Genomic DNA, 12100 nt, shown 5'->3' on the forward strand with positions numbered 1-12100 from the left:
AATGGTTGTGTTTTCTTTCCATGATCCATAATCCATAGAATTCTAGTTGTTCTCTTCTACCTTACTATGTGTTCTTCATGATGCATGATAATTACATATATGGTAGGTTTTATTTCCAAGAAGCTAAGCCTTTCCAGAAGACCAGATGTTTCATGTCATTACGAAAGCAATGATCCATCCTCCATAGTTCTGTCCTGTTTCTATTCAAAATCATCAAGATCCATGTTTGATTATAGGAACTTGTTCCTAATTTGGATCTTGATACCTGATTGATTAGTGTTTGAGGTCCCCTATGTTAGAATACTACGATATAGTCTACCCCTGATTAGTACCCTGAACCACCAAATGGATTCATATCTAAAACGATAAAGCACAGGCATGGGAGATTGGGAGGAACTGACCAATCCACGACAATGAGACGAACCGAAGGCCGTGGATATTGATATATATCTGCTAGGGATCTTTCCTAATATGTTGTATATACTGTTTAGGACCTCTCTCAAGTTTGCCAAGATCTACTTGATTTCTTAGGATTCCTTGGAGTTATAAAAGGTAAGGATGGTTATTTCCTTAATTACATAGATAGCATGAATCTAGTTTCTATATTTGAATACATAATATGTTCCTAAATTAGATTCTACAATGATATACTACGGCATAACGATTACGAGCATTACTTATTCATATTGAGTTGATTCATGTATGATTTACTTACCAATGTTATACAAGTAATTGTAATTACTGATTTCTTTCCATGTATGGAGTTACCATATATGTGATGATATGAATTGATGCATGTGTATGCTACGTATGGTTTGGAAAGGAGAGGTGTCCACACCGCCGACTACACGGGAAATATGGATGCCGGAGAGCCCTCGGACACCTCCAAACGGGAGACATACTAGGATTGCTAGTAGTGGGGCTAGGATGTCGATGCGACCCAACGGAGGGGTATGAGACGAACGACCCGGGAGCAATGGGGACAGGGCGCCAAGACCGGAACCAACCCGTGAGAGGACAGGAATCACAGGGGGCCATATGGTAGGGTTGCATATGGAGACTGGGCTCACGGGCGCAAGACCGGTAACCAACCCGTGAGAGGACGGAGAGCTCCGACCAAGTGGATGATCAATAGGGTGGTGAGTCGAGCGGGACATGAGGACTCTAGGTGAAGGATACCGGAAAGGATCGGGGACGAGGAATGGAAGTATCCGGACGACTGATGTAACCAAGAGAAGACGCATGGCTAGGTACCCCGACATGCGCCAAGACAACCAAATGGGTGAGAGAGGTGGACAACCCCCGCCAAGGTGTCCCGAGGGATGAAGGACCCAACCAACGCGCCAAGACCGGTGAAATGATCCGTAGAGAATCCAAGATATCTTAAATGGGAGGATGTGAGTGGACCCTAAAGAAGTACGGTGCTACGACTTAAAGCATGTCCCCAATAGAGACCAGCAACAAGAGTTAGATCATCACAGGTCTCATATCAAGCAAGATGCGGAATCCCGCCAGTGAAGGAAACGCACGAGCTGAAACTCATCCAGTACAATGTGAGACATCCGCAGGACCGAGACATGACGCCATGAGGAAGCCAAGGCAAGAGACATATCTCCGGAAGGTGAGCGGACCACAATACCAAGATCCCACGGGGGTATGCCCGACGATGCTAGTCCGACCATTGAGTGGAAGCGTCCGGCAATGAGACTACACCACAAGGATGCGCACAAAGTGGAGAATAATTAGTTACCCAATGACGCACGGGATTAGCACTAGTACAGAGCTACGGAGTAAAGGGGATGCCACACACGTTGAACCGAAGCAATCGATCGAGATCATCTTCATTATTGGATCTAGATTTACTCCGCACTCATGTATGATTGTTCAGATTATGTTATTGTTTATGTGGGAGGTTGATCACTCGATACCGATCTTCGGCGTGGATCACACTTGGGTATGCCAGATAGGGTACCGGCCGGGAGGGCGTGACACATATGAAACAAGCCATAACATGATGCAATATGATATGAAACACATAATGCAAGTATGGTTCTAACTCTATGAATGCTGGTCTCTAAGGTACACATGCTTTAAGTCATAGCACCATACTTCTTTGGGTAGGTCTCAATCACTAATGCCGGTGGGAATTGGGTCTTGAAACCTTCCAGACAACCTTGGCTGGGGTTTCGGTCACTACTCTCTCACATCACCATTTGGTCTAAGTATTGTTGCATGTCAAGGTAAAGCCTAGCCCAATGCAAGTCATCTACTCAGTCATATCATGTTAGATCCAGATACGTCCATTCCTTGCCCCGGGCGATCCTTTCCGGTATCCTTCACACTAGAGTCAGCATAGTCCTAGACTACGGACTCATCAAACCTATTGGTCATTCACAAATAATAGACGGGAAGCTCTCACGTCCTCTCACGGGTTGGTTACCGGTCTTGAGCGCCCGTGAGCCCAAGTCTATCTATTTCCAACCCTACCAATAAATGGCCCCTTTCGGGTATCCGTAGTATGGTTTATGTCCTCTCATAGGTTGGTTACCGGTCTTGAGCGAGCATCAAACCATACCCTACCACGGGTCATTCGGTCTCAATGCCCTTCCAATTCGGGTCTGATATGACAGGGACATCCTAGCCACACAACTAGACAATCCTATGTATGTCATCCAATAACCCGGGAAAGTGTCGATGGGCACCTTCGGAGAACATCCCATACTATTCCCTCCGATGCCCAAGGACAGAAGCGTCAATAGAACACTCCCCAATCCCAAGTTATACCTAAGCAACCACATACTCAAGTCCAACATCTCACATACATTTGATACATCATCATAATGGAAGTTCAGTCATAATATTGAAATGATTCATCATATGTATAAGTGACAATAATAATTAATCATTATAACAATAATATATGAAATCACAATACTACTGTTCTAAAGCATGTATAACAATCCTATGATGTTCAAAAGTAATAAAGAGACCATGTTCACCAAGTTATGAAAATCAAGGCATAAGCACATAGCCTATGTATTTATGGCGATAACCATCCTTACCTTAATCGAGTCGGAATAATACTAATAATCACCAAGAATAGCCCAAAAGTCAGTGTTTGTACCCTAGACAACACATAAGCAACATTAGAGAAGAAAACAATCGAATTGGAGGTCAAACGGAGCAATTCGGGCTAGTACAGAGTTGCTGTCGTATCTTGGTCGACTGGCTGGTCGGCTGTCAGTCGACCAAGTAGTCGACCAGAGCAAACAGTAACGGGCAGGAATGGAGATTTGGCCCGAAACTGATCTTCCAGTGCTCCATCGATCCGAAACTTGGAGGGAATAATTATGGCAATACAAGAACACTATACACTAAGTTTCATCAAGATCCAACGGTCCAATTAGGAATACCCAAATTGAAACCCTAGGTTCTATATGCTAAATATCAAGAATTGAATTGGAATTGATTGCAATTGCAAGGAATGATGGGGAATCAATTAAGGGAATGATAAGAACTAACTTAGAATCATAAATCCATAGTAATTCTAACCTAGCATACATCTACTCATCAATTTGAATTAAAGAATAGGTTGAAATGAAATAAATCATGGAATTGCAATGTAAGTAATCATAATGGAAGTATATCATAGCAAGAATGAAGTGAGATTGATGAAAATGAAAGGGGAAGCTCATGGCCAAGTGTTTGCAAGGTTGCAGCACTTCAACCATGGTCCCAAGAGTAGAAATTAATAGGAGATTGAGTAGATTAGAAGAAGAAGAAGAGAATCCATACCTTAAAGAAGTGATTGAGATGGAATGCCAATGATTAGAGCTAATAATCTTCACAAACACCAAGAGATGGCCTAGGGAATGTCACTCCTCATTCTCTGGAGTGCCAATGATTAGGGTAGACCTTCATTCACGAGTTCCAAAAAGGTAGGGTAAAAATAGTCAAGATATTTTTGTTATTTTTCGAAGTTAACAACTGCTGGTCGACTGGCCAGTCGACCAGGCAGTCAACAGGACAAGAACAGCAACTTTGGACAGGGATTCAGAGTGCTATACGGGGTCCAATTGAGTGGGGTTTTCTCCTACAAGTCAATCAAGAAGTGTAGTTTCTAGAAATACCTTCGGATTGAGCACGGGAGTTCATTATGTCCACCAACTAAGCTCATCTTCATCAGGCTACATATTCTTAACTAACACTGACAATGCATCCAAGTATGGAGCACCATCAACCACATCCATGGGTTTCGGGTCAAATACCATGTCTTCTAATGAGAGGGGCCATAGAGACCTCTTCCTTTACTTCGGGACATGGACCTACCCTAAAGGAAAGGTCTTACATGACTTCCTAAGGTTTTCAAAGATAGTAACACTGAAATCAAGGTCCAATATCAAGGTCTAACATTAAACAAGTCTTTCTTCACCCAAAACAAATAGGGTGCCCCGGGCTAGGTTTGGGCTGGGTTTCACATGAACTGCTAGGATCAAAGTCTATATGCTCAGACGTCCTAGGTCGACTTCTCTCAAAATCAAGTTCGGATTAAGAAAGGCTTTTTAACCATTTTCCTCTATTTGTACAAAACCGAGCATGAATACTTAATGACCTAAACTTAGCATCACTAAGAAAATTTGGATGAGCTCGAGGAGACAAGGCTGGGTTAACAGAGGTATCACTTTCGGTGTCGCTATGCCCAGAAGAAGAAGTTCCACTGTTCTCAAAACGAACAGTCTCACTTTCAGAAGAGGGTTGGCTAACGGAAGTCCTAGGAGGTTTTGAAGCTACCGACTTAACACCCGTGAAGACAAATGCAAATTTACAGACTAGAATAAACAGAGAAAAGAAGAACAAAAATAGTGGAAAGAAAGTGCAAAATACACTTAGAATCTAGCACAAAACGAAAAATAAAGCGGATAAAAATGATCCTGAAGAAAAAACAAACTTACTTGCAAAAGGAATCGAAGAAGGAGCTCCCAGAAAGGTCGAACAAAGATGTTAAAAGTTCTGCAACTTTCTTCTTCTTCATAGATGAAATGAAAACCACAATAAAAATGAAATGAAAGAGAGAAAGTTGAGTTTTTATGCTTTCTACAAAATCCAGATCTAAGGGACGAAAAAGGAAACTACAAAAGGATTTCGATCTAACGTCTTCAAAAACGTCAGCATCCAACAATCCTAATATCTAATATCTTCAAAAGATTCAAATCTGACGCTGAAGAGGAAGAGTTAAAAATGGTTGAAATTCTGGATTTTTGAAATTCTGGACTTTTAAAATTAGAAAAGTCATGATGAAGTGTCATAAATGCAGGCCACGTGTCAATAAAGTTGTTCTCTTAAATATTGTGCGCCATTGTCCCAATTCTTACAGCATAATGTCACGTGTCAGGTGACGTCAGCAACATAAAGTTCAACTTTTCAAAATATATATGCTTAAGTCCTGGTGGTCGGACGACCAAGCTTCATAATGCGTGTTCGGTTGTAAAAGTCTCTAAAATTCAAATAGTCTAAAATCCGGACCTCAAAGACTTGTAGGGGGCTTATGATAAAGGAGAAATAAACTGGCTCAATTCAAGTTCGGTTGAGCTCGAACCATTTCGAATAGTCCGACAAGTTTGGACCAAGTTGAACCGACCAAGATAAAATGACGGTAATATAAAGGCAGAATAGCAAGATGAATCCAATAAGACATGTAGCCAACGAAACACTATTCAATTGGAATTCAACTACTCATATCTGTGTAGGACTCAATCATTAAGATTCGTATTGTAGACGGAACAATGCTTGAGTCCCAATCAAACTCATACATAAACAGCTATAAAAAGGTATGAGGACACAAGAGAACGGTACGCTGAATAGAACCATCACTATTCAAGTTCTTATTGTTCATTGCTTTCTTGTCTTCCTTAGTCGAATTCCTAATTAGATAGTCGGAGGTGAAAACTCGATCTCCACGGTTGAGCTCATTCTTGCAGGTTCATCCGGTTGAGTAAACGAACAAGATTGTGTAGCAACAGATAATTAACATGATAAAGTGTGTTGCTCATTTGTTTAAAGTGCTTATTAATCGAGGGATGTTCAGATTACTGAATATTTGTCCTCAGTTCAATGCAATCTCATCTTCTCTAGCCTTCTACCGTATTAGTATCCTCTAGACAGCTCAAACCATGCTTCCAGTAAGAGACAATGTGTGGTTTTGATGGACTCAAGAACCTTAAGACAGGATTTTTCCATTTTGAGTAAGCTGGTAGGAAAATGAAATTCTGTTACTGTACGTAATGTAATCCTAAACATGGGAGACTCCACCATTGCCCATTATCTTGGAACCTATGTGTACTGGGTAATGGGTTGATCTATTTGGATATTTAGGCAGGTTTATTGCCAACACTAGGGATCTCTTTGGATATGGCAAGGTACCTATCTTGAAACTTCTAGAAGTATGATTGGTGGTTAGTGTGTGTTTTTGTCAATATGTGTGTGCCTATGTGTATATTTGCAACTTGAGGAGAAAATCCATAAGATATATTGAGCTTTCATAAATAGTTTTCTTATATGTAGAAACAGTAGGCTTACACTAAAAGCATAGCAATTCTGACAACGGATATCCTTCGATTTCATGTGTTTTAACGAGGGATGGTCGCCCACTCGAAGGCCTCTTCCATGGCCCTTACAAGTGTGATAAGATCACCAGGCATATGAGTATTCGGAGGAAGGCCAGGGTTGCTGTTAAGGGATGGAGCTCTCTCACCTGTTTCACCAAGAAAGAATCTACATACTGGACACTGACCATTGCTTTTCACCCAAGGGAGGATGCATTCCTCATGGAACATATGCTTGCATGGTGTTATTAGCAACTCTTCGTTAGGAACAAAATCTTCTAAGCAAATTGAACAAGCCTTGTCATCATCATCTTTCCCATCTGTCGAATTAGTAGCATTGTCTCTGTAATATAAGCACCATCTCCTTGATTTGGACCTGGCAGGGTTGTAGACATGCTTCTTCAATTGATTCAAGTTCCTCATTTGCTGCTCTCGAATAAGCCTAGACTCTTCTTGTGGAGGGATATGCAATTGGCCTCTTACAACTGGGGGAGTTTCTCTGAGTAACTGCCTGAGCTGAGGGTTAACTCCTGGATCATCCAGGAAGAGGATTTGTAATGAAGGAAGAGGCAGGCCTGGGAAACTGCCAAACGGCTTCATTTATTAGTGTGTTGGTAACAGATGAATATGAATTTGATACAACTCTGAACTCAGATAAAAAAAAAATGGTTAAACATAAATTAGTTATGAACTTACAACATTCAGGGCATAATTAGAGTATTGAACCAAACTCCAAGGAGAAAGTGCAGTTTGCAGGACCAGCATTTCAATAATAAAGAGGTCATGAGTCTGGATTTTGCTTGGCAGCAGTGCCTACGTGGCACCACTGAAAGCAGCGAAAGGCTAGATTTAAATCTGGGTTTTTTCATTAAATCATTACCATAGAATTATCCATGTGCAACAAAAATGCTTTTAAGTGCTATTCACTCGGTTTACTTGCTTTAACCCGGACCAGGAAGTTCAAACCAAACCAAACCAAATGTTAAATATCATCTTCTTCTCTATGCAAAATCCCTCTTCTCGGTTGATTAGGTTCATATTAAGGCCATGATGAGAAGATCAACCATCTACCCTTTTTCTGGTTCGCATTCTGCTGGGCACATTTGCTAACGATCTAATTGAGGTTGAATCTGCAGCTAAGAGTCACATGCTTGCTTCGAAGTTTAATTTAGACAGTGCTTGCTGCTTTGAGATCCAGGAGTCTAAAATATCACAGTGAGTCCGATAGATCATCAGTTTATTCCAAATTCAATTCTCACACATACACCTCAACATCCAATGGTTCAGGCATTTGTTGATTTGCTGGGTTGAGTTTGCAATTTGAGATAATAGCAATTCTGGAGTCCTCCATGCTCATCTAAAATTTACATTCCTAATGATACTTGTCAGAAACTAAATCTATTCCCAGTTTGCATCAATTGGCTGCAAAAAATAATCACAGCTTTCTGGTTGGTCTGTTTCTTGGCTTGATGATGGACATACTTGAGAGGATTGGAGATTGTGATCTTCAAGTTGTGCACAGTAGACTAACCAGTTCTTTTAATTGCAATGTTGGAGAGTTGCAGCAGTTGGGGTGAAGAACGATTGGGATTATCTGTTCGGTTCAGCAATGGGGAAAGAATCGCCAGAGTTGAATGGCAGGTGGATAGCACCAAGCCTTGCTCACTAAAATGCAGCAGCTAGGGTTCACGCCAGTTAAGCAGAGTCTCTTCAACTTCCAGCCCAGAACACGATGAATGTTAAGCAGAGTCTTTTCGACTTCAGTCTAGATTTTGGTTGAGAGCAATTAAACAGGAAAGGTGTTTAACATTTGGTTTGGTTTGGTTTGGTTTGAAACTTCCTGGTCCGGAGTTAAAGCAAGTAAACCGAGTGAATAGCGCTTAAAAGCATTTTTGTTGCACATGGGTAATTCTACGGTGATGATATAATGAATAAACCCATATTTAAATCTAGCATTTCGCTGCTTGTAGCAGTGCCAAGTTCTCCCTGGAGCCTACCCATAAAAAAATAAATGTGCTCAACCAGTGAAAGTTCATTGGAGTTTCCTCAAAGGGTTCATTATTTACCCCGATAGTATTGCTGTATAGATGGCAAAAGGAGGTTGTTATACAGTTGGAATATTTTGTCATTAGAACAGATACTTATGGAGAAGCGAAAGCAATATTTCTTTTTAAGAGATGAGCAAAAAATAATTTATGGTTTATGTCGTAAATTCACATTTCCTCTTTTTTGTTTCATTCCTATACTGCAACTATGCTTTCTTTTTTGAATTGATAATGGTGAAACTTCAATTCATTATGCTACTATGAAATAAATGTCAGGAGAGAATATTTGCGTCCCATGAAAATCTGTTTTTACTTTTTCTAATGTATGTACTAGCTAATTCACTTGGTCAGGACTCTTTGATGTCACCAGAAGCTGGATGCGAACCTTCTATCAAGTAACCAAAGAGCGCCTTAGATATAGCTCTTCTGTTGGCATCACAAATGTAATATAACAGACATAAAGGACTTCTAAACTGACAGGTTAGACTTTGATAAGGTAGTTATTCCATATGTGGAATGCATGTCAACGGAAAGGCAATGAAAAAATGAAGTAGCAGCCAGTATTTACCGTGTCAAGCCACTGGGTCCGGTTCTTGCTCTTTCATCTGATAACTGTCCTGTATCTGTTGTCCAACCACTTGCATCCTGCATAACCACAACATACTTGAGTAAGTGTTACAAATAATATTCAGTAATTAATCTTGCAGATGATGCAGGGCTACCACCATCAACTGCTATTTCTCACCAGCTGACCACACACAATCACTAGTATTTATCAATACAGAACTGTAAACTTTGAACTGTTATTGGGGAATTTGGTCAGATTATGGTGACAAAATGTAGTGCTTAATCATGATACATGACAATATGTTCCCCTTAAAACATTCAGACGATAATAACTCTAGAAAGCTTAAATGATTCTAAATGATGGGCCAAGTTGAAAGAAAGTGATTCACATAGCGTAGCCATGTCCAATTAGATAGGGTCCTAATGATGGTGAAACTTAAACTGACAGGCAATGCTAGCACTGAACAGAAGAGCAAGAGAGTTTATATGGTGATAAATATAGCAAGTATGTTCAGATTTGCTTGGAGCTTCACCATCTTGTCTTGCATAGACATATTTGGTAGGATAGTAGCACCGTCGTACTTACCGCAGGTCTGAAGGATGGGGCTCGGGATAATAGTGAGTTCGCCTGGTTTGATTCACTGTTCTGGGCAGGTGCACCATAACCAGCTCCTGCTCGCCAATTCCCAGGTCTCCATGCACGATTGTTGGTGCCTGTGCTCATAGTGTCTCTTCCTTCAGGTGGACTCCAGAAGTCTCAACCCCTTGCTACTTGGAGTGCAAGAGAGGAGGGGAAAGCATATCTACCTTTTTTCTGCTCTTATTTGTTCAGCACCTAAATATAGTTTCAGTAAAGTAAGAATCAATTATTTGCTTTTAGTGATTCCTTTCTTTAGAAAAGCATGGGATGCCTTCTACCTTTAACATAGGGTCTTTAGCCATTTTTTTTTTAATGCTATCCGGAAGGGCAAAAGTCACGTCGAGAAGTCTAGCAAAGAATCACATACTCGTGACTTTGCTGTGGATGATTTTTAGTGGGTAGCAACTGCTTTCAAGGAATGAAAGTTCATTCATATCGCCCGGTTCGCTGGGCGCTACCCAGCGAACCGGGCGATACGGATATATCTCGCTGAAATATCAGGGAGATATGATGTTCACCGAAATATCTAAACTCATATATATATATATTCACATGACTCTTGACTCACGTATAAAGTATACTGCAAAGTGAAGTTTAAAATATTAAAATAATATAAATATCTCTGCAAAACATCAACTCATGTTTGCCACTTTGCCTTAATGTTTCTTATTTTATTTCTTTTATAATTATGTGGTGTTCCATGAACCACGTGTGTGGTTTAAAATTACAACCTGAAGTGTAAAAAACACAAAAACTTTATCATTTCGTTTTCTTCACCGAGCAGTTGTCTTCTTCACAAGTAATCCAGTGACTTTTGTCACCTGTTGCAATCAGGTGCAGCAGTTCTTAATTTGAAGACCTCCATAGCAACAAATCTTGGATCGAAAATTTCTCCCACAAGTCGAATGCGAGATGGTCAAGTGCAACTCTCTCTCTCTCTTTTTCTGTGAACTTCTTCTGGTATAACACGAATAATGCAGCGGCTGAACAACGAGACACCGACGGCAATTGAGACTTGACATGGAGAAATATAAGGGGAAGGTAAAAAGGAATTTTCCTTTAAAAAACAACTATAGCCCTTCAACGATGTCGATTTTCCGGCAATTTCGCTGATTCGGCAAGAAAAAGGCGAGATATCGCTGAGAAATCGGCGATATCTCATCCATGTCATTTCGCCCACCCTTTTGGTTCGCTGAGTACCGACATCAGTGAATTTCGACGATATTTCGCTGAAATTAAGTTCCATGACTCTGCTTTGTTGTGGGTGTTGATATGGATACCTAAGCTTCTTCGAAGGTGATTGAAACGGACAAAGTTCGGCTAAGATTGGTCAGAACCACTCTCTGGGAGCATATTGGTAAGAACAAATACTGCTTGTCCCACCACTATCTACTGGTGGCTTCTAGAGTTCTGCAGCTTAAGGCATGCAGACAAATCAGATTGTTTTCTTGCTTGTATCTCTGGTCAACATGATGACTGATAATCTGAGCCCAACCACTTTGTAGCCATCTCCATGGCTACAAAGGAGGTCAAGACCATTACTTCTTCATATTGGTGGTTGGACTCAGGAGCTACATGTCATGTTTGTCAAAATAAGAACTTGCTGACTGACAACATCAAGGGTTCAAAGATTGTAACAGTTGCAAATGGAGCATCAGCCATGGTAACCCATAGAGGAACTGCAAATCTTATTCTATCTTTAGATAAGAAACTAACTTTAAAAGATGTTAAAGTAGTTCCTAATTTAGAAAAGAATTTAATTTCACTTAGCCTTTTATGCAATGCTGGCATGTGTATTTCTTTTCATAGTGGTAGTGTAACTTTAACTATTAACTCTCACTACTTTGGACGTGCTTATCTAATTAATGGTATGTATAAACTAAGTTTAGAAAATAAGACCATAAATCATACTAGTTCAAGCTTAATTGATCCTAATACATTGCATTATAGATTGGGACATGAGAACTATAGGAAGATGGTCCAGTTTTTCAAAATTTATAACATACTATTGGATACCTCTAAAGGTTTTAACAGATGTGAAGTGTGTGCCCAAACAAAAATTATTAGAAAACCTTTTCATCAGGTTTTTAGAAGCACACAACTTTTAGAATTAATACATTCTAATCTTTGTGATTTTAAAAATTTCACAACTCAAGGAGGACGGAAGTATTTAATTACCTTTATAGACGATTTCTCTAGATATTGTCATATTTATCTGTTAAAATCAAAAGATGAAGCATTTGAAA

At 40.2% G+C, this 12100-nt stretch overlaps 1 protein-coding gene across 1 annotated transcript; it reads right to left on the reverse strand.

Annotated features, from left to right (window-relative positions):
- Positions 1 to 6214: 6214 nt before the first annotated feature.
- LOC149005112 (uncharacterized) lies at positions 6215 to 10010 on the reverse strand. Its single transcript, XM_089169357.1, has 3 exons — positions 9801 to 10010; positions 9216 to 9292; positions 6215 to 7185 (listed from the first exon to the last, which is right to left on the reverse strand). Exons 1-3 carry the CDS (start codon positions 9936 to 9938, stop codon positions 6627 to 6629), a joined length of 774 nt encoding a protein of 257 aa, XP_089025483.1. The 5' UTR covers positions 9939 to 10010; the 3' UTR covers positions 6215 to 6626.
- Between the last annotated feature and the right edge of the window lie 2090 nt (positions 10011 to 12100).

The sequence above is a fragment of the Hakea prostrata genome, chromosome 9 (assembly GCF_041222555.1).
Source record: "Hakea prostrata isolate BN-2017 chromosome 9, UWA_Hpros_2, whole genome shotgun sequence".
Taxonomy (NCBI): domain Eukaryota; kingdom Viridiplantae; phylum Streptophyta; class Magnoliopsida; order Proteales; family Proteaceae; genus Hakea; species Hakea prostrata.